Below are 23301 nucleotides of genomic sequence, written 5' to 3'. Positions count from 1 at the left end.
TAGCCAGGTCGTATTATCGATATTGATGAAACCAATTTAAAATTCCATATTTATCGACGAATTAAATACAATGCATATTGCTTGGGACCGACCAGTAGTTAATATCTGGTTGTATTCTATAATAAGCGAACAATCATACCGACTATTGGTTTATAATCGAAGTCAATCAACGAATTTTTTTCAAATTTGCAGACAATAGAATAGCTTTGCTGCAACTGTTCTGCTGAGAATTGACATACCAAAATAGATTTCGGTGTCTTTATTACATTTTGACATTTTTTGCTTTGTAATTCCATTTTAAAGCAGTCAAAATGAGTATAACCTCGACACGCATCATGCCAATTAGTTAGTGGAAGCCTCTCAGTTCACAAACAGTTGACACCACTACTCAATTAATTTCATCCTTCACAACACAACCTATTTATGAAAGGTAATGTTTTCGTGAATTTTCTCGAATTTTCAAGAATTTAATTTTTTTTGCGATACTTTCGTTTGACAATTGAATTCACAGTCTCGCCCTTCGTTAAAGATACATTTAAAATTATTGGAGCCACCTCCTGTACTCCCTTTTTTGCTTATCATGGCAGCTAAAAGGTACTCTCAACAAGATTTTTCGAAAATATCGACCCATTTATTGCATACAATGACAATATCGAGGCCACTACACGATTGATCCCACAAAAGCCACAGAAAAGTTAAAATGACTCCTACTTTGCACATGCAGTGGTTCACAAAAAGCGACAACACAGTCCTAGATGATACTCTTTAGACTGTGTCCTACATTAGTATTGGACTCTTATTTATAAAAATTTATCGGTAACAACAATGTTCAAATCCAGTGATCAAATATTAAAATAAATCTGCCCTCTTCAGCTGCACAATCGGAAAACCATCGGACATCACCTCACTGTTAAATTTGTAGAGTTCATATAACCTAAAGGTCTCTGTAACGTACATTTTGTTAATCTTGAATGCATTACACCCACTTATGTTACCGAAAACATTTTCAATCGAAACCTGTCAACTTCAAATTGAAATTGTTTTAAATTCAAAGTGAAATAAATTTACATGCATGTCTCTAAAGTGCACGGTAAAATAAATATTAAAATTGAATTAGTTGGTTCTCTGAAATAAATTATGTAAAATAAAGTTTAGGAAATTCCAAGGATTTCTTTTTTTTGTGTTTGAGTTCAAAAACCTAACTGAGCATTTCTAAGCTTTTATGTGCTGCTATGTGCTGTGTGCTTAGGTAAAAGAATTTAAAATTTAGAAATTGTTTGAACTAAAACTTTTTTATGAGAACTTGTATGTTAAATTAGTTGTGTTTAGGTTTTTTTCGGTAAATCGGTAAAACTTCGTTGAACATTTCAACAAAAACAAAATGTATGAAAATTTTGCAAAAATGTTATGCACTGTCATACTTTATGAAAATAATCCCCTCAGTCTGATAAGGTAAGTAATTAAAGTAAAATTGATGATAGAATTTGTATTCATACATAACTGATAGATAAATCTGCTCCTACTGGCAAAAACGAATCCAGAAGATTACGAGTTGCAGAAATTTTAACTCCCGGTGATGTGCTTTCTCACATAAAAATTGGTATACCTTCTTCACAAAATGCAATCTATGTATGAGAAAAAACATTACCTGGAGGTAATTATAAGGTGATTTTTTCTGTGTAAAAGGTTTCATCACTCAAATTTTTTTTACAAACGGCAAGCAGGTCAACAGCATGCTATCGAATCTATTGCTTTATATGTTCTAAGTATCCTTAGCTTGTCTCCAATGTGAAAATACAGGTTAATTTCCAATCTATTACTTCATTTTTTTAAACATGGTTTTAAACGGCACTTTGTTCTTTTTCTTACACACACGGAATTTTGAAAACCGATACATTTTATGTGTCTGTGTTTTACTTGAGTTTTTGATTTCTTCATAAGAATGCATGCAAAATTCACAAAAAATCAATAAACCACAAAACACATAATGTGTCGATTTTCAAAATTCCGTGTGTGTAACTTTTCTTTGGTAAATCTTCAGCGGGTGGTCGAAACATTTTTTTAGCAATACCTTAAGGAAGGAACAACCCAAAAAGTTGAAACTTTGTGGGATTGTTGGCCTATCCACGGCCGTCGACAATTTGAGCCCACTCTGACGTCCGCAATCACCACCCATGGCCAGCCACCAGTCAAAATATGGTCAACTTTCAAATAGTGCTGGGTCTCTGTAACATCATTGTTCTGATGGGCCGCCTACATATTCTGACCTCAGCCACCATCACATATCAAAATATAACCTCAGAAGTTTTGTGTTGCAGGAATTGAGGACTAACTGAAAAAAAGTTGACCTGTACAGCTGGAATAAAAAAGTAAATTTGAACAAAATTCTCGTCCAAAATAGTTTTAGAAGTGTCTGGGGACAATTCTAGTCCATCACCGATCTATTCAGAGGGACTCCTTTCGAAAAATATCTATTTTCATACATTTTTCTCATAGATTTTTATCTATCTTTATTAAAACATTTATAGAGGCACCCTAGAATTGCATACATTTTGAATTTAACAGATTGACGAGGTTTTGCGATCATCTTTATATCGAATATTTGACTTACGGCGTGATATAGGTCAGTCAAAAACCTTTAAAAGAGTAAAAAGCTAGCTAGTCCTTGCGTATACTTCCAAAAACAACTGATATCGTTGTAGGTGACGCATTCTTCACTTGTACGCAACAAATTATAAAACAAAAATTTTACCGAAAATGACAAATACGTGTTCGCTAGAATTGAACGACGAATCGAATGAGCTATAACTCAATAATATCGGAGCGAGTTTGTTTAAAAATTTGAAAATTTGGCGAATTGGCGAATTGACTTTTAAGACAAATTTCTGCTGAAAATGAAGAGTTGCATCGAATAAAAATGGAAAAACAAAAAAGAAAAATTCTTCATAATATGAATTCCACATTTATATAAAAATCAACCCTGGTGAAAGTCGGTCCCATTTCGTCGGGATTGTTTAGAAATACTATAGTAAATATATCTCGAGCTCTTCTATGGACAAACTCAGAATGTATAAAACAAAACTTTTCTTTTAATACTTTTTATTAAATCTAACTGAGGCTGAAATTTTCTCAATCGTTTTCGTTTCGATCGCTGAGCCATCAATCACCCTACTGTACCAAACACTAATTTACATATAACTTCCACATTCCAAGACCCCACTGGACGGACGAGGACATAATCGACATCGATTCTTAAGTCGACTAGCAACATTAATTTATTAGTACCCACCAACTGATTATACGAAACAACTATTGTGTTTAAATTAAATTATGCAAAGAAAAAAGAATTATACTGATCCGAACAGCTAAATCATTCTTTATGTATTAAATATATATTGCGACTTCGTGGAGAGCAGCAAACCATTTTGATTTATTGATCTTAAAAATAGAATAACCCATTCTATTGACACGTCAAAAACATTGTCCAATAATAATAAAAATAACAATAATATGATGTGATCAAGGTCGCGATAAGTTTTCGTGTAGCAATGTGAAGCAATTATCAACTAAAACTTCATTTATAGACAAAGTAAATAATTTCAAAAAAAATCAAAGCTCACACTAAACAAATACACATTCAAAAAGTCAGCCAACACGCTCGTTATTGAACAAAATTAATATTATACTCATTGGCGCGACATTTATGTACAGTGAAGTCTATTTAGAAGATGATTGGATTGATATTTTTTTGCTCATTGTTACTCTTTTCTTGGATGTGTCCAAAACCAGATACGAACATGAATGTCGAATGTCTACCTAACTGCGTGATGAATACTATAAACAACTTATAATTACAAGTGAACATTATAGTCTCGAATTGCTCGCACACCTAAGCACAAAATAAACAGAGAACTACATTTTTCGTATAGTCAAATTTCATTATTATGCGAGATGAAAAAAAAATCTTGAATCCATCCAATATCCGCCTACACCGTCATATATGAATTTTTTTGCCAATTTTTTTTTTATTGGAAAAATGTTTTTATACTTTAAAGTGTGGAAACGATATGAATGGCGAAAAAAATCCGTCTGTGTTTTTAATTAGCCGTGTCCGATATTCATACAATTTTGCTTCGCTTGTTTTGGGAATTTGGTGTGGAGAGAGTGCATATTATCGGTAAAATTGGTATGCCTGAGTCATTCCGCAAAACATTAGGTCGGTAAAATAGGTAGACCGATACAGGAATAGTATTCTATAGTTGGTGCATTGATGGTGGTTTAGTACTCAAGGCTGGTATACTTTGAAAGTCGTATATTCTGGTATTTCTGCAAGAGTAACAAAGCTACCAGATTTTTACAGAAACCCTGCGTAGATTTTCAACGTTTCACCGATTGACGTGTGAAAGGCAAATCCTACATCTCGTACATTGGACGCACTATGGCGTTATTTAAGTCATACGATTTTACGCCTTGCTCGCTTTATTTATTAAGGAGTCAACCATCCATCATGTGTAGTCGTTATCTGAGCAATAAAATACAATCGGAAATGTTCGGTGCATTTATTGTTCTATGTGAACTTATTGTTCTTTTATCTGAACGATATTTCGCCGAGTGTTTCGCATGATATTTGTGCGTTGAATTTTTTTAAAACCTCACCAATGTTTGTTTCAAAATACAGTGATCTTCTACAAAGTTGAACATTCCTATCGATTTCATGGAATAGGTCGATTGCTATGACGTGATGGTAGCATAGATGACATTTGAAAATGATATCTTTAACCGAATTTAACATTTCGATTGTAAAAGTTGAAATTTTATTGAATTAAACATTTAAAGGTGAAAACGATTTTTTCTTTCATATCCAAAATTTCTTTCATATGCCTTCCAAATACATTGTGACTTTTTAATGAGTTCATTGCCGTATAATTTTTCGTTGTTTCTCTTTTACGTTGATTTGCACGTTCATTATTTGGCAAACGACGAATTGCAATAAATTAATATCACATTTATCACTTACATGTTTTATGCACATATTTCTGTACTTTGTGGTGGTGTGGCATGACAAAGAGTCGATGGCTTTTTAATGCTGTTCGGTCCCGTTGTATAAAAAACTTAAAGTTCTATACACTTGTACGATGACTACATATATCTTTGTTTTCTCGTTGTATATCCTGTTCATTGCATTTAATAATCACGACAAGTCTACCACTTTATCAAATACTTTCGGGTGATTCGATCCATAATCTATTACTTCATTCGTTTTTAATGGCAGTTTTGCTATAATAACAAAAACACAAGACATAGTTTATATCTCATTCCAGGCCTCGTTATCGATAACAACTGCTCGATAATGATTATTTCATTATCATTACTATTCGAATCTTTAGATGGTTTTAATAATTCATTTTCCCTACTCTTTAAGCCGGTTGTAGAATTCAAATAAACAATATTTCGAATTTAATATAGTAAATTTGATCTTCACTCATTCATTGATTGCGTCAGACATTTTGAGATTCTTCCGAAAAGACTATCGTACCTTCACACAATAATGTAGATGCATAAACTCATATTACAACAATATTACAGCGATGTAACAATTTAAATTCGCCTAAATCTAGGCTGAGAAAACGAAAGCACTTATAACAACAGCCTAAGTTACAAACTACCTACACCACTCGGTAATTGAAAACGAACATACAATTACTTTCGATTATTTTTTTTTGTAAAAAAAGCCAGCATGCAACATTGCGGCCAGTATAATTCGTATGTTTCTTCTCTCTATATAGACGTTAATTACATATTCACACATCTTTTGATGAAATTGAAATTATTCATGTGCGGAACTACGCAATAGACGATCTTTTTAATAATACGATGTGCTCAAGTTGTTGAAGCATTTATCGAATTATTGTATAATCTACTAAATTTTTACACAAACATTACAATTTCTAAGTTTATGATGAAGTCAAAACCGATCAATTTTCAAGAAGGTTGCAATAAGTAAATCACCAACTGGCGGTTTGCACCTCCTTTGCACGAAAAATTCTGAGCATAATCTGGTATCAGCCTTTTGGTGAAGTAGTTGCGAAGGTTGTTGCAAAATATTCTAAGAATTTTTTTCCTTAAACAACTACTGCATCTGTCTGTAACGATGCTAGTTATAGTTCCATAACTACTAAGTAAAGAAGAATATTAACAAAAGTCTAATTAAAATATTTTGTATTTGCAGTGATGTTCTCCTAAATAAAATTCCACAAAACATAAGCTATGGCAGAAGTTACGTCGCTTCTATCTCCAGTTGGAGATTCAAACATTCTGGCTGTACATGCGTACAAGGGACTTCATTTAGAGCCTCCAACTAAAGATGTGGTAAGGTTTCATTAATATTTTAATAAAATTGGTTGCATTTTGAAAAGCTCTATAATCAGTTCATTCGACGAAAATGTAGAAAATTCTGACAAATTTGAACAATGTGCTGGTGTGAGAACACTTTCTTTGCGGACACCACTAAGACAATTATCAGAGTAAAGACAATTATTTACGATTGATGTGATGGGATAATATATTTTGGCCACACATGCTTGCTAAGAGTGACCATAAACGATGATAGAGTCATTCGTTAATAATTGAATGGGGCTTCCATTTACAGAGAGAAATTCTTCGGGTCACTTTAATACCTACTTAGAAAAGCTTTTTGTTCGGAAATGATTCACAAAATTTGAATCGAAGAGCCAGTAGAGTGATTAAGTTGTATACAAATAGTTTGTTGTTTGAGTGGTGGTAATTTCTGAGAAATTCTTTGCGACAATTTGAATGGAATGTATTTCGGTTTATTGGGAAAGCATACCATGATTGACGGTTAAAAGGGTATTCTACACGCCAGGTATATTTCTTCGTAAATACTGAGAATTAAATGAACGTTTACGATCTTTACAAAGCAGTAACACACGAATTTAAAATTCTAATTACCAACTTACGAAAATGTCTCTTGCAACGTGTATCTTGGGGAATTTTGATTAGCTTAGACTGATGGGTCGGCGTGGATGCTGTTGAACATTTCATAACATTCACCAGTCTGGGTGTGGGAAGCAGTCGATAAAAATGTAAATGACCTACAATGTTAGGACACTAGCTCTTTACCGCTCGTATCAGAAAACTTATAATGAAAATTTCGAAGAATATGAATATGAAGCCTTGTTCAAATCGTCACAATTCCAAATTATTTTTATGCAAATTTGCATTGTATTCACATTTTTTGGTCTAAAGAGTAAAAACTGCGAACTACGAATCCACCTTTTCATTGATCTTGGTTTTATATTGTCAATATATATAAACAAAGCATGATCCCAGCATAAAAAAATAATTTTCCCATCAGCGCCACAGAAACATTTCATTCGATTTTGTAATCGAACAATAAAATCTAAATCTCTACACAATATAATCATATCCATTTCAAATATAAATTAAATCTGAGAAAAAAATTGATTTTATCATTTCTTTAATACACAACACACAGGGAAAATGCAAAAAAAAATAATTTTGTAGTTTACATCGAATATAAACCAAAACGATATGTCTTGGTAATACACATAATATAATAATATCACATACAACTTCACGAGAGGTTAACCATTAAAAGCCACAAGGCAAAACATATTTTACCTCTACCAAACATTAGTTGAAGCTAAGAAAATACAAATGCATGCCCAAGATTTATCGATTATTTTAACCACGTTAAGAAGGCACTACCTTGAAGTGTTTCGAACAGTTGCGCGAAGTCACTCTTTATATAAAACAATTTCTTATTGTTGGTCTGTTTGGAAGAGATTCGGTTACCGACACGATCAACAGTTTCAACAAATCAGGTGGGATCACAGGTGAAATGAACACTTTAGAGTGTTAAGTCTGAGCGAAAAAGTCTTTCGCGTAAAAGATGAACGTAGTTTCAAATTTCGATTAGACGAATCGGAAGATAAAATGCTCTTTCCCACATTTCTACGCTACCATAACTATTTGGTCTACATTTAATCTACATTCTATTTACGACCTGGTACTGTTTGTTTGAAGTCATCCTCTAACAAACGTTTCAGCTCAACAACCATGTACAATTTGTCAGATTGACGCGTGACTTCTTATGCCAACTTTATCAAAAGACACGACAAGCAACAATTATATTACGATCTATTACTTCACTTGTTCGGTACAAAATCTTTTACTTCATTAAAACATTCCGATATATAATACAAATCTATCCAACGCATGTCACTTATTTTTATCATCGGGTATTGTTGTCAATAACAGATGGTTAGACAATGTCTAACATTTCTAAATCTGGTATATGCCGCGTCGTATCAATGTTTTTTTTGGAGACAATTGACAACTAAACTACATCGAATTTTAGAAACTACAAACTGCACAATTAATTTACATCCAACAGAATTATAAACACTCGTTTATCAGTAGTCTTTCTATCGGCTAAAATACGCATCATTCAATTTATTAAATGAAAATCCACCTCTCACCTGAATCATTACCGTTTTTCAGACTGTTCCGAAATACGCCGACCTATAATTTGAAGCCAAAAATGGTATGCAAACTGAATTCAGTCCGTCTAAAATCATTAACATAAACTCTATGGAAATGTGAATTTAATTTAATATTCCGCACCATATTCATTATCGAATTCATTGAAATCGTTGACCATAGATTATGTTCCGTTCATTTGCATAATCAGGAAATAGATGTTGCATCAATTTAAAGAAGTAACTATGAGTGAACAATGAATTTAAACTATTTCTAAAATAGGCCTAAATCCGAATATTTGTGATAACATCTTATACGAGATTCTGAACGTACTAATCACCTGTTCTGGAGAACGATGACAAACATAGACTATGGACTATGGTGTACTTGATTTTATTATACCGATATGTTTGCTGAAAGTCTTTTTTAGCGTGTGAGAGGGTAAATATCGAACGGAGAAAAAGTGTGACGAAGTCATATGTCCTAGGTATGAAAAATATTATTCGTACCACGGACTAAAAGTCTTTTTTAGCGTATTCGATTCCAGACCTCGCCTTCGGGTCTGTCTGGAAACCTCTCACACGCTAAAAAAGACTTTTAGTCCTAAGTACGAAATATACTATTTGATATCCGTCGGAGAAAAAGTCGTACTTTTTTGGTCCTAGGTACAACAAAAAAAAAATTAACTCAACGCATAAAAGATAACATTCCGATCCTGGATCTTATTATAAACCACGCACAACAATGAAAATATACGCACGCTTCAGAATTCGGCTTCAGAACAACCAAAGATACTAAATACATATATGCGAATTGCGAGTGGTCACTTAGCGGATTTAATACCGTCGAAATACCTTCAATATAGTGTATTCTTTATACGCTCAGTGCATGTCGAATTACTGTCAGCCAATATACGATGAATGAGTTTTAGTATTTAGTGCACTACATTTAGGCAGACATATTGGCAGACATATAGAATTGATAGCCACGTAGAATTTATTGCATAAAAAATTATATCTGTTGTCGACAACAATTGGCGTTGAATTATTTATGTAACAAATTGTGTGTTTTAACTAACGAAGTAAAAGATTTATACACTGAAAAAAGTCGGAGATTTTATAATAACAATCACCATTTTTAAATAGCTATTTTGCTAACATCTGAGTAAGTGGAAATTTTACGCAATAAATGTGAAGATCGGCTTTGCCTCGGGTTGACAACACATCTTATGCGCAAAATTCTAGTTTAGGCACAAGGTAACAACAAGATTTTATGTACAGTAGTGGGATCTTCATTTTTCCAAACGTCACTAGGGCGCAAAAGTATATATACCTATAAATACATTTATCTGTCTAGAACGATAATCTCGAGCTTATCCCTCTAGGGAGTTTTTGTTTATCTCGATATATCTGTTCTCGACAGATAAAATATGATATGCACCTATTGCCAGACTGTTATTTTGACGAGTAGGCATTATGGCCCACGCCTTCGGCTAGGGCAATAATGTCCTACACGTCAAAATACCAATCTTGGCAACAGGTGCATAATATATATTACGCACTACTTTGATCGCACTACTGTGCATAAAGATTAATGGGGGATTGCAGTTTTGACCAATTCGACGCAGAACTGTTCTACAGTCTGCCTCCAAATCGTCGATTATAAATAACTCATAAAAACTTCAATCCCCCATTATGACATCTCCTTCAGCAATTTCTGTGAAGCCTCTATCATTCCTTTTCTCTCTCATAATTGTGTTGATGTTTCTAATCTATGACGTTTGTTTGTTGTTGTTTTTTGTCCTCCTGTAGGAATTCCTATCCTGAATCCAATATCCTATTGAAATTTCGTCATAAGTGTTACTTTTTTGCCCCGAGCAAAGCCGGAGGTACTTCAGCAGTTCAATAAAAATAAAAGAAATTCATTGCGACTGAATGCTTCGAATATTTTAGTTTTATTGAAAAAGTTGATTTTTTTATTTGAAAATTACAATCAATTTAATCGTATCAAACTTAAAGGAACGTAATAAAAAGCATTAATCATTGCACTTTACAAGTGTTACATATTCATCGACCGCAATTTCCATATGGAACTACATTCCAAAAGAAGCGAAAATAGCTGCTATTATAGGAATGCTAATAGTTGTTGTTACAGCCAAAATGGAAATACGAGAGCAAAGAGAAAAAAAGGTATTATTTAACTTTCGCTATCGTTAATGGTGTAAATAACAGGCATGAACACCGTGTATATTTACACAGTGCTTTATGGCTCGTAACGACTCTTGTAATATCTGATACCCTATGAATGAAAAATATCAGCTCAGGACTTCTGTATTTTGTAATACACTTGTAAAGTCTATGTTTAGTTACTGTGTGTGATACATCTTCTGCATTAAATTTTGTGTAGAAAAGGTTTTAACATGATTCAACTTGTTGAATCACTACTAGCGATTCACTAGTGCCTCTACCTTGACGTGAAATTTTAAATTTAGTTGTGTTGCGTATTGTATTTTTCTATTATCCTGGTATCTGAATATCAAGATATGATAAGACTACAGATCATTCTACTGTTTCATTTACTGTTTCTAAGTGGATCTTTCGATTCACGCGAAGCATCGAATTTAAATAATTGTTGAGGTTTGGAGGTACGTGTATCGGCATGTGAGTGTGTGTGTGTGTGATCTGGAGCCACTAGGAGCCACTTAAAAAAAACTATCGGGAAGATCACAATACATTGCGCAATAATCAATTATTACTTCAACGTTCTAGTTCATTACATTGCATTGAATACATTTTATGCAATAGTGCACACAGTGTTGCTTCAATTCTTTTGACAAAAAACGGAAACTCTTACAGACTTCTTTTCAATTGCCTGCAATACACGATGATAAAATAGGTGTATGCTGCACAAAACAATTGATGTATGCAATACAGCTTCTGAAGAAAGTATGTATAAAGATGTTGCACAAAATGCCGATGGCATTTTAAATAATTATGAATTAAGAATTGGTTTTTCAATCATACTGTGATATGGGAGAAAAAAATCGGCCAATGAAACATCATCCTTTCTGGACCTCCTTCCCCGCAAGACGACTAATGTTTCCCGATTGGTGAAAAACACCTTATGTCACATATGTGAAGTAGTGTAATTTGCTTACTCTGCTACCTACCTACTTATATCCTTGGTTGATGAATAGTACCATAAGCAAATTAAATCACGAAATTGTTATTGAAAGGCTTGTCTATGTAATGTATGTTAAGTCTATGAATCACAGTATTTTCAAATTTTTATTTTGTGTTTATATTTATATGTTCCCGTTGACAATTCGTGCGATATCTGGATAGTGATCCATTTCTAATCCTTTCGCGAATTATAAATTGACGACTCTTAATTCATCTTTTTAATTTAGAATTTTAGGAGGGTATAAATTAGTTTTACCTCTTACCTAGGTAGTGAACACGTAAACTTTTAGAAGCTGCAATAAAATTGCAACAAAATCATTAAATCTTTTACTTCATTTATGCAGAGTGTCTTCTAATGTTTGATACTTCAATAACAATACTTTCATCACACATTTCGCTATATTAGAGAACTCTAGCCGAAGCTCATCGATTATTCTTGTCGTCTTTGTCGACAGCAGATACTTTTTGGCTAACGTCAATGTTTCATCGTTATATCTAGCAGAGTAATCAGAATAAGCAAAGTTTTGCAAAAGCAATTTTTGCTGAAGAAAATCGCAGATTAGTAGTCTTAGCAGAATATTGTATATTTTCTGATTTTCAGAAGCTTTCGAAGTAGTGGTATCTACATAAAATATATTTATTATACTTACATTATCATATCTTCTTGAGCAATTTCAGTGTCGCTCTACGTTGAGTTGAGTTAATTGCATTCAATTGTCTATACAAAAAAAAAACCGTCTAATTTTCGAAATTCGTCAAATATAACTATTGCATTTAATAATTTGGTTTTTTTTTCGTAAATCAAGTATTTAATCTAAAACTAACCGGCTCTTTTCACTTATCTCATTTCAATTTAGTTACCTCGAATCGCGTCGTTTCAATTTAAAGAAAAATAAGTTCTCACGGTCCAAATTATAGAAATAATTTTTGTGCTTAAAATATTGAATTTAGAAAGAAAAAAATAAAACAACAAAATCTCTGAATTGCATAACATTCTCGTCGACTACGGTATATATGTATAAAAAAAAAAATAAACATACAGAAGTATTAAATATAAAATACTCCATAATCTCCTATCCAAATCTTATGCCAATAAAATCGCTCGTAATGTACATTTTCATGATTGGACTGACCTGGCGTTGTGTAACTTCTGTGTCTTAAATGTTTTTGTTAAAATAATTATTGAGAACAAGAAAATAAAGCAAAGACAATGTTAAATGGTTGTTAATTGTTTTAATTGTTTTTCTTCAATGGTAAAGCATAAAGACTTTTAGTAGTTTTAAACTTTAATGATAAAAGTTTTACAACATGCTTTCTTCATTGTTGTCTACTTAATTCACTTCTAATTTTCGTATTTTTTAGGAGAAAAATTGTTCTTAATTACATTAAAGAAATACTTTGTTGTTGCACTTTAGCTTTTAGTCATGAATAATTTTTATATTATTTTTATGAGGTTAAAAAGCTGTGGCTTTTCTGCATCATATCACAGTATCTTGAACCCGTAAAAATTTCCGTTAGAACTTTATCCCAATGCATATTGCAAGAACTTAATATGATGTTAGTTGAGTAGGTGCCCTTGGCAATTATCCAAAGATACGTCTGTCGAAAAAATTATATATATTGAGCATGTTCACTACTCCCAAGCAGACGAAGTCTTTTTGTTTAGAGAAATAAAATGAGCGAAGTTTGGATAATCGTAAATTTGAGCGAAAAAATATACAGAAAAATCTTTTAAGTAAGTCATATGTTATCGGCAACGATGACCAAAATAAACGGAGAACTCCAAATACCGGTCCTTTGTATACGAGATGATATACAATTGAATATCTTAAACAAAAGAAGTAATAGATTCAAAATATATTGTGATAAGTTTGTTGTTTCCAAAACGTTAGGGGATTTAATCATTTCTTTCATATAATTTTGCATCCCTTCAATGGTTTTCCTTAGGATTTCCAAGGGATTTTACAAAGGATTTTCTACGTTTCGATTAATTCCCCGGATTCACGTCTTTCACATGATTGAACTGGCATTCCATTCGCCGCCTCCTGATATTTAATTCCTTAATTTAAGTAACTTTAGCATAACAATTTTCACAAAGGGTAACCAGACGTGTGTGTCGATAACAAAAATAAATATGGACTAATGTAGTCTTACTAAGCAGCATGATGTTTAAAATAATGAAGTAAAACATTTAAAACATAAATCAACATACTTGAAAGATTTGTTCAGGTTATACTCCCAAAAAAAATCCACTCATGTTTACTTTTTCTTCGTAGTAAACGCTTCCTATATTGCCTCAGAATTCTGTGGTATTTACATCGTACTTATACGAATATTGTTACATAAGACTTTAGCCCTCCCTTGACTTTGACTACTGACGAAAGAACTCAATTCGCAATGGCCAGACCACCTCAACGGGAACCTAGCCAAAAACATTTTCCGTTTCCATTTTACGAACAAAACAAAACATTAATCAAATATATTGAAAAAAAAAACTATCACTTTTTAATATTGCGTGTATATTTAAAATCTCCCATAAGTTTTCAAAATTTATGATGATGTGGTGATGACTGAGTAACATTTTTTTTTTCATGTTTTCGATGTACTTTACATAACTATTTAACATACTTCCATGCTCAGTTTTTTTTTTCTTAATAAATTTTCATTACAAATTACACATATCGTGTAATCCACATACTGTTCGTACGTACGTAATCACATAAATACATGTGGTATGATCTTCATACCTTCAAATGAACTGACTACTGACATTTAGAGCCTATGAATAAAATAACGAAATACTTGCTTATATACAAGTGCACCATCGTAGTGGTATAGCAGAACTGTATGCAGCGTAGTATGTGTTTTGCTATGAGTTTTAATAATTTTCATCTTGTGGTTGAGTAGCTAATGCTGTTATACACCTCTTTCGTGTAGTCATACTCTGTGTTGCATTTAGGCATAGATATGGATATGAATGTAGTGTTGAGTGTTTGAAGAAATAAGGTAGTATGAATTTTAGGTTCGGATAATATGTGTTTTTTTGAAAAAGTGAAAATTAGTTAATTAATAGCAGCATGTTACAATCAATTGAAATTAATTTCATTACAAACAAGATACTGCATTTAGGCTAGTTAGGACTCTTTCAAATACTCTATGTCAAACTTCACGGTAATGTCGTATTTTCTATCAATAATTTAATGGGTAAAAAGGAAAGGAGAAAAGGACATATGATCGGAATATAAGACCTAGTGGTAGTGTTGAGTTTCCGTTGCTATTCATACAGTCCAATATAACGTATCGGTAAAATGCCCAACCACTACTTTGTCTGGTGTACTTTTCGACATTTCGAAAGAAAGGTAGAAAGATCACATTTTAGTTGCTACTCATCTGTTTTCGACAACGACGACAAAAATAAATTGTAAACTACTGAAGTAATAGATTTGGTATCAAACACTAGGCGATACTTTAAACAAATGAAGTAACAAACTTTACGTGTTACGGCATGTTTCATTTTCATTTACATTGCCTAATCACGTAAAGCATTGTACTTACGAGGTTCCAAGTTGTTATTTGACACCCCAATTATCAAATACACAACTTGGAACCTCGGAAGTAATATACTATTACGACTAGATCAGGCAACCTGTTTGCAAGCAGTTAAACTTCAGAATTCAATCTTTAAAACAAGTAAACTACGTTACGAAAAAAATATACCAAACATTCCGAGCCCAATCACACCATATATAAAACAATAATAGGCAAAATAATGGACTATCTCGCAAGGCATTTTATTATTCTCTACTGAAATTCAATTTTAGTTAGTCTATTGCAAACCGTTTGTTCGTATTAAAAAATGTGCGATTGATTCACCGACGAAACTCTGTTCGGTCTATATGTGCGCGCCAAATTTCAATCGCAAAGCGGTTACAATTTTGTTAGTTTGAAATAAATATTAGATAAACGAGATTATTTCTGGACAGTTTCGAACAAGTATTATGATAACTAATTGGTGCGAAACTTTTAATTAGTGTTTTTCAGAAAGAAATCGAATGTTCTTGAGATGAGAATATTTTGTTCATACTACGTTGTCTTCGCGCATAAGAATTCATTAAAATCTTTATCCATCACGATGTTGTTATTTTGAAAATTCATTAGGCCAGTGACAGTGCTAATTAAATTATCTCGAAGCTTACGTTCAGCCCATTTTCACTTACATTTTGTGAAACAAGTTAATTTGAATACATTACACTTTATCTGAACGCCTCACTAAGTATCTGTAAGACACAGTTTTACATAATGTTATTCTTAAATTTTATTTTTGTTGTGCCGGATAAACATTAAAATGATGTTTCAATTGTGTGTTATATAGCAACAACAATAAATCCTTTTTTATTGTAATACCTACTCAATCTGAGTCCATGATCTTTCAATATGCTGTGAATGTTTCGTTTTTTTTTTATTATTTTGTTCAATTAATATGATTCAATATTTTCTTCATAGGCATAGGTCAAGCTAACCGATGAATGAAAATTGAACAGTGAATGGAAATTTGTTATGTTCAGTGTTCATATGGTTTTATGAAGTGTTTTGTGGCATTTATGATTAAATATTTTCGACATATGTTTAGGAGATCGTCCATGAATAACGTGTTGATTTCGGGGGAAGGGGGTTGGACGGTCAACTTATACAAAATCCTATTTATTCACGTCGAAAAGTGTGTACGAAGAAATTGGTGGAAAATTATTAAAAGATACAACAGAAGTTATTAGTGGACGTCTCCCCATAGTTTTATGCTGAAAAGTGAATGTTCGCAAGCATAGTTATTGTGCTTCTCACTAGTTTTTCTTGAAAAAAGTTTCGTATTTCACCTGTAGGTTTACAAGTACACTTGTACTGTAATATTAAAGACTTTACCATGTATAAGAAAGTAAAAATGGTGCCTTATACTAACAAAATTAAAACAAAGTGAATGATTTTTAATTCGACAATCATACAAAACGGTTAATTTCACTCGTAACATCAGTAATGAAAAATAGCAATACTGATAATGAAATAGACTTTGTTGGCACGTTTTAATAATTCTTTCGAATACACTCTGGAAACTCAATTTGTCTCCATACGCTCTTCTAGAGTTTATTCGACAATCTGCTTCAGACCAAAAATCAAATTTCACATGTAAGGAAAAAGACCGAAAAGACCGCAAGACAGCATTATGAAACTTTCATTGCTCATTACAGTTTCAGCACTTCTGTTGGCTTACTTACTTACTTACTTACTTACTTTCGGTCTATCCACGGAAATATTAACGTAAATTACTAGAAAACTGGACGTTATCCTATTTCGAACGAGATTTATAACCGATAACCCTAGACAGAAAATTTGACGTCTCTTTCAACAAAAAATTTCCACCCGGGACATGTACGATATCTTTCCGACTGAATGTTGGTTTTCTTGATTTTGTTTCGTAAATTACTTGTATCAGAAAATTCACAGTTCAGAGCGTCTTCTTAACTTGTATAAATAATTAGCAATTCCGAAAAAATTCCAGTTGAGCAAGTTGGTTGACTTGAACTAAAATCACCGTCACTAATCATTTTCAAGTATCTCTTAGGAATTGTACATTGATTTATCCTCCAATATTTATTATATGCTCAATGTGTCACATCATATCAATTACCTTGTCGTATCGTTATTATTTTCAATTAATGTAAATATCATGAATATCGCAATTATTTGTTGTGACAGTGTACATCAAATTGTGTTCTCGTCTATTTAAAAAAAAACCAGGCCATTACACAAAACATTTTTCAAGCCCTTGCCTTGATAATGTCAATTTTATTGGAACAGAATACGAAACCGAATGGCATCTGTTTCCAACTCTTCAAACAGTCAACAAACTTAGCGTTCTAAGTTTATCTTAGTCTTATAATGGTGACCTCACTACTTCAGTAATGACAGACAGATATACTTATTGACAAAGACAATGGATAGATTCAACATAATATAGGCTGCAAAACATAAGAAACCAGAGATTATTTCGCCGATAACATAACTAAAGGGCGTATCTCCGATATCTCAGAAACTACTGAACTGATTTTGATAAACTTTTAATTCCTTGAAAGGCAGTGAGTAGTTATGAATTTTGAGCCTCACATATCGGCCATATGGTTCGGAAGATATTGTCGAAAAACTGAAAGAAAAACAGTTTTTTTAAACAAAATTTATAAGACATTTGAGCCGATTTTGATAAAATTTTGATACGGCTCAGAAGGTATTGTGGAAAAACTGAAAAGCCTTTAGAGAATACGACGAAAAGTGCTGATTTCACTGAAATTTTGTTTATGCTCAAAATTCATAACTTGGTACTACCTTTCATGGAATTTTTTTTTCAAAATCGGTTCATTAGTTCCTGAGATATCGGAGATACGCCGTTCAGTCATGTTGCCGACGATTTCTAAAATGATATTTTCTCATATTTTCACACTTTGACCAAATTTTTTTAAAAATATTTTCTGGAAAATGTAGGGAAATCTAGGAAAATGTACGAGAATTTAGAAACATGTGGGAAAACAGTTTCCCGAAAATATTCCTGGTCCCTGAAACGAATCGAATGACTGTCACTGATATTTCTGATTCGTCGTGAAAATTAGGAACACACCGGTACCATCAGATCCATGTATGGGCAGCAATGACACTGGACGGACACCCTGCCGTTCTTAAGCCAACACATCGTATCGCATTGTTTATGTGATTTGAGGAGCTTTCGAAAGCTTTGAGCTTTTTTGGATTCCAATATGGAATATGGAATATTTGGAATACAAAAGAAGCTTAATGCTCTCGAAATATCTTTAAAAGCAAAGACATGCATGCGATACTTGTTTCAGCTTAACACGGCAGCACCAATGGGTATATTTGCACATTCGTTCGTTTGTATACTTACTCTAATGTTCATAAATTGACGGATCATCGTTAATTCTCTTAACGTTGTTCTGACCAAATAAGTATCTAATTCTAAATGATTTTATGAAATTTTGTGTTTGAATGTACAGTGCACAGACCTCAAACTGCATTGTAATTGTTATAATATTTCTCGAATGATAAAATGACAAAGGGTCGTCGGAGGTTTATGTGCAGTGATCACAAATGATCGACCCAAACCGATAAAATCTACAAACACGTGCAAAATGAAGATACTAAGAAAAATTAATAGCGATATTGATAAATGAAAAAAGGTTATTGCAGTGACTGAAATATGAATAGTCATCAGTGTTCATTCATTCAGTGTATAAATAATAAACGTTTCGAATTTAATGTGCAATACTGCATTGAAGCAATATGCAATGAAGGTCATTCAACGTTTTAATAACAATGCATACATTAAAATTTAATTTGTTTCTAATTATGTACGATATCTAACATAGAAATAGAAAAACTTTTCACATTCATTGAGCATATAGTAACTTTTGGTCGAAAGTTGCACCTGTGACGTTACAAATGACTATTGGAGCAGACCACATACGCATGGTGTAATACTTAATAATACAAGAAATAATATGCATCGTCCACGTCTTATTAACATTATCGTCGTACGCAATACCCAGATACTATCGACGATAACAACGAGTTAAGATTTCTTTTCTGTAATTTGATTACGAGGAGAGTACTTTTGTCGTACCATTCTAGTACTAAGTGCTGAGATGATATTCTTTTGAACACCAGCTCACGCTAAGAAAGAAAACATTTTCTGCTGATAACATTGACAATCTTCGTATGCGCTACTTCGAAATTGCGATAAAAGCTACAGGGGTGGAATTAAGGCTGCAGTTTTCTAAATAGAAAATACTCTTTTCTACGTAGAAAAGATGGTAGATAAATGTGAAATTCGTCATGTTTTCTGTTTTAAGAGTTGATGTGGTTTGAAAATCTTTTTTATTTTAGTATTTCATTCTTGCTGCGAATACGTGTCTAACCAAAGTTAATTCAAGTCATTCTTACCGCAAAAAATCTAGATTGTCATTTGTTCAGCGTACAAACCACAACATAGGGATGGGAGACGTTCAAAATTATCGATGATATCAATCGAAAGAAATTATCGATAATCGATTAAACATATCGTTATCGATAATTTAATAATTATCGATAATTATCAAAATATCGAAATTCGATAATTATCAAAACATCGATATTTTGATATTTATCTGAAAATTCATTCCCTTGACTGAAAGTCAAGGATCTTACGCCAGAAAATACCCTAAAATGTTTGTTACCACACAATGTATGAAATGTTATCAAAAACGGAATTGTTTGTTACCATTTTTTTTTTGTCATCACGATAACTCGAGTAATTCTTAACCGATTTTGATGATTTTTTTTTTTAATCGACGAGGAATGGGATTCCTGAGGTTAAGTTCGAAGATGGGCCATCTAGGGATAAGGTTCTGGAAATTATTCCAGAAAAACAGGATTTTACTCTGTTGATAATTGTTGATATATGATAATTGAAAATTGATATTTATAATTATTTAATGTGTTGTGTGACATTGTTGGGAAACGTAATTGTATGTATTCATTTTTTTGTCACGACGATGACTTAACCGATTTTAATAAAATTTGTTTTAATCGACGAGGAATATAATTCAAAGATGGGTCATGTCGGACCTAAGGATCTGAAAGCTATTCCAGAAAAATCACTTTACGCTGTTTATAATTGATAATTATTGGTAATCGATAATTGATAATTCCCTTCAATGAAAGGAAAGGGGCTAACGCCATGCCAGAAGATATCCTAAAATGTTTATAACCACACAAAGATAGTTGGAAGATAGGTCATGTGGGCCTAAGGTTTTGGAAACTATTCCAGAAAAACAGGATTTTACTTTGTTCATAATTGATGATTTAATGTCTTATTCCTTTGACTGACAGAAAATAGTTAACAATTTAGGTTCCTAAAATTATACATCTGACATTTGGATGGTTAAGTTCGACGATAAGCTATGTGTGATCAACGCCTCGGAAGTTATGCCAAAAAATATAAATACAATGTAATTAATGAGCAGTATAATTGATATTCGATAATTGGTATTTGATAATTGATATTTTATATTTGATAATTAACAAGCAGCATATATCTAAAATTACATATACACTACAGTGAGTATATAGTATTACAAAAGTCAAACAATTCTAACATTAGATAACTTCGACGAGTGTGAAGCTTATGGCCCGAGCGAAGCGAGGGTCGTAATTCACACGAGTTGCGGTATCATATTGCAATATTAGACAGCTCGCACGAGCGAGAAGTTTGCGATTAGACCAAACCTATTAGACAACTCCGACGAGTGTGAAGTTTGCGGCCCGAGTGAAGCGGGGGTTGTAATTCACACGAGTTGCGGTATCTTATTGCAATATTAGACAGCTCGGACGAGCGATAAGTTTGCAGAGCGAAGCGAGAGTTGTAATTCACACCAGTTGCGGTTATTTATTGCAATACTAGACAGCTCGGACGAGCGAGAGTCCAGAGCGAATCGATGACCGTAATTGACACGAGGTGCGGTATCTTGCTGCATTAGTGAACAACTCGGGTCTTATTGGATTATTTGAACGTATGCGAAGTGACAACATTTCATTTTTGTGGGGTAAAGATATCAAATTGAGGGGTTGTCTTAGATTATTACATCCATAACGTGACGAAAAGGCTTCAAAACACAATAGAATAGAATTTGTCACGTTATAGACGATTAATCTGATATGAGATGAAAAAATTAGTTAAAATAAATTAAGATATTAAAATAGTGTAACATAATTGATTATTTTGGAGAAATTATCAGTCAAGGGACCCGACCCGCCCAACAGGTGGGACCTAGTGATAATATACCGATATATCGGAATACATCGATAAATATCGGATTTTCGGACCGAAATATCGAATTATCGATATCTTGATAATTATCAAATTATCAATAATTATCGATTTTCGATATTTTTTGATAATTTCGGATAAAAAAAGTTGATAATTATCGATAATCATTATCATTATCGTCCATGCCTACCACAACAACTCCCAAATTAGAAAACATGTCGTATTTCCGCTTTCTCTTCATGTACGACTTATACATACATTTTGTTTCACACACTACTTTATTGCCTTCCCCACAGTAAATAATATCTATAAATGACAACACCAATTTTATGACATACTTTTCCGCACTAGTTTCGAAACGAATGATGATTGCGGAAAAACCTACATTTCCGACGGAAGAGATGTCGTATTTTGATTGTCAACTGTGGTAATTATTTCACTTTTTCGCACTGTTTCTGTAACCGGAATTCAAAGCTGACTACCGGAAGAAACAAATGAATTATACTGTTGATTACCACACAGTATAAATTCGAAGTTACGGCCTGAGAACATCCTGACTACCTCTATACACTTTCGATACTACCTGATGTGAATGTTTCGCGCAACTCTAAAAGCATTCGTTTAACCGTTAAGCCGAAAGTCGGAACATTATTTCGTTACTATCATACGTTTAGTTGTGAATTATCTTTATTACTATCGAGACTTGACTTAATGTCGATATATTAAGTGAATACAAGTATACATTTTTCAATGAATGTATTTTTTTTTGTTTCATGCTACAGAGATTTTTAACGTAATGCTGAATAAAAAACTACTTACCTAAAGATATTACCAGTGCAAAAAAATCAACAACAACACATCGAATTGTTCTATTTTATTTTTGATTGCATAAAAGCACAGTGTGAACTGTTTGTAAATTGTAAAGAAACGTTCTATTGACTTAAATTTAACCAAGCGCAAATGAAAAGAAAAAAGCGATTTTTCAAATCAATTGAACTAAAGACACTTTAAATTCACCCCCCAAAACAAATAATGGAATGGTGGTGATTTTATTACTGCCGCCATCATCAACAAATGGCTGTGATGACAACAATGACAATAGCACAAGTGCGCGAAATTACAATGCAACCGAAAATATTTATTATCCGAGAAAATCACAAAATGCAACCAATTCATCATTTTTGTCAAATAAAAATTTTATCCGCCACGTGACCAGAGTTAATATTTCGGATATTTATTCGCAGGTGGAAATTGACGGTGATGCTGAGCCAGTTACCAAGGAGGGTGAGTATCTCACTTAAGTAATATCGGTTTTTTTTGGGTAATATTTATAGATTCGACCACATTATTCTTAAGTAAATTATTATTAGAATCAATAAAAGTACGTAGCTTAGGTAATTTTTTTTACATATTTCAATGACAATCGTACAATTGTGCTAATATGTCCATGAAAGCAGCTAAGTAAATTTGTATTTCGTTCGTGTACGCATATTACGTTCGTTAACATCTGATAGAAACTATTATACAATTAATATTTCTTTTCGGTGTGAAATGACACATTTTAAAGCAAATTGAGGTGCTTACAGTGCTAAAGGTTTTCTCTACAAAGTGAAGCTTGAAATTTCCTTGAAGAAAATAGACTTTATATAACTTAAGTAACCGCACAACTAATCAACTAACCGACGTTCCAAAGACATATAAAAATTTACACGCTATATAACCGCACAGTGTGCG

General features: G+C 32.8%; 1 protein-coding gene across 5 annotated transcripts in view; it reads left to right on the top strand.

The window, feature by feature from the left end:
* Positions 1-23301, top strand: part of LOC119083356 — a 111118-nt gene that overhangs the window by 19880 nt on the left and 67937 nt on the right. For 3 of the 5 annotated variants that reach the window (XM_037193098.1, XM_037193085.1, XM_037193092.1), the window contains exons 3-4: positions 6230-6369; positions 22812-22851. In XM_037193098.1, the coding sequence (XP_037048993.1) occupies positions 6268-6369; positions 22812-22851 (142 nt within the window). In that variant the 5' untranslated portion in view covers positions 6230-6267. Of the gene's footprint in view, positions 1-6229; positions 6370-15542; positions 15718-22349; positions 22852-23301 lie in introns of those variants that run through there. The other 2 variants (XM_037193073.1, XM_037193080.1) reach the window with 2 other exon arrangements.

This window comes from Bradysia coprophila, chromosome X (assembly GCF_014529535.1).
Source record: "Bradysia coprophila strain Holo2 chromosome X, BU_Bcop_v1, whole genome shotgun sequence".
NCBI lineage: Eukaryota > Metazoa > Arthropoda > Insecta > Diptera > Sciaridae > Bradysia > Bradysia coprophila.
Note: the sequence above shows the minus strand (reverse complement) of the source record. Positions and strands in the feature narration are given on the sequence as shown.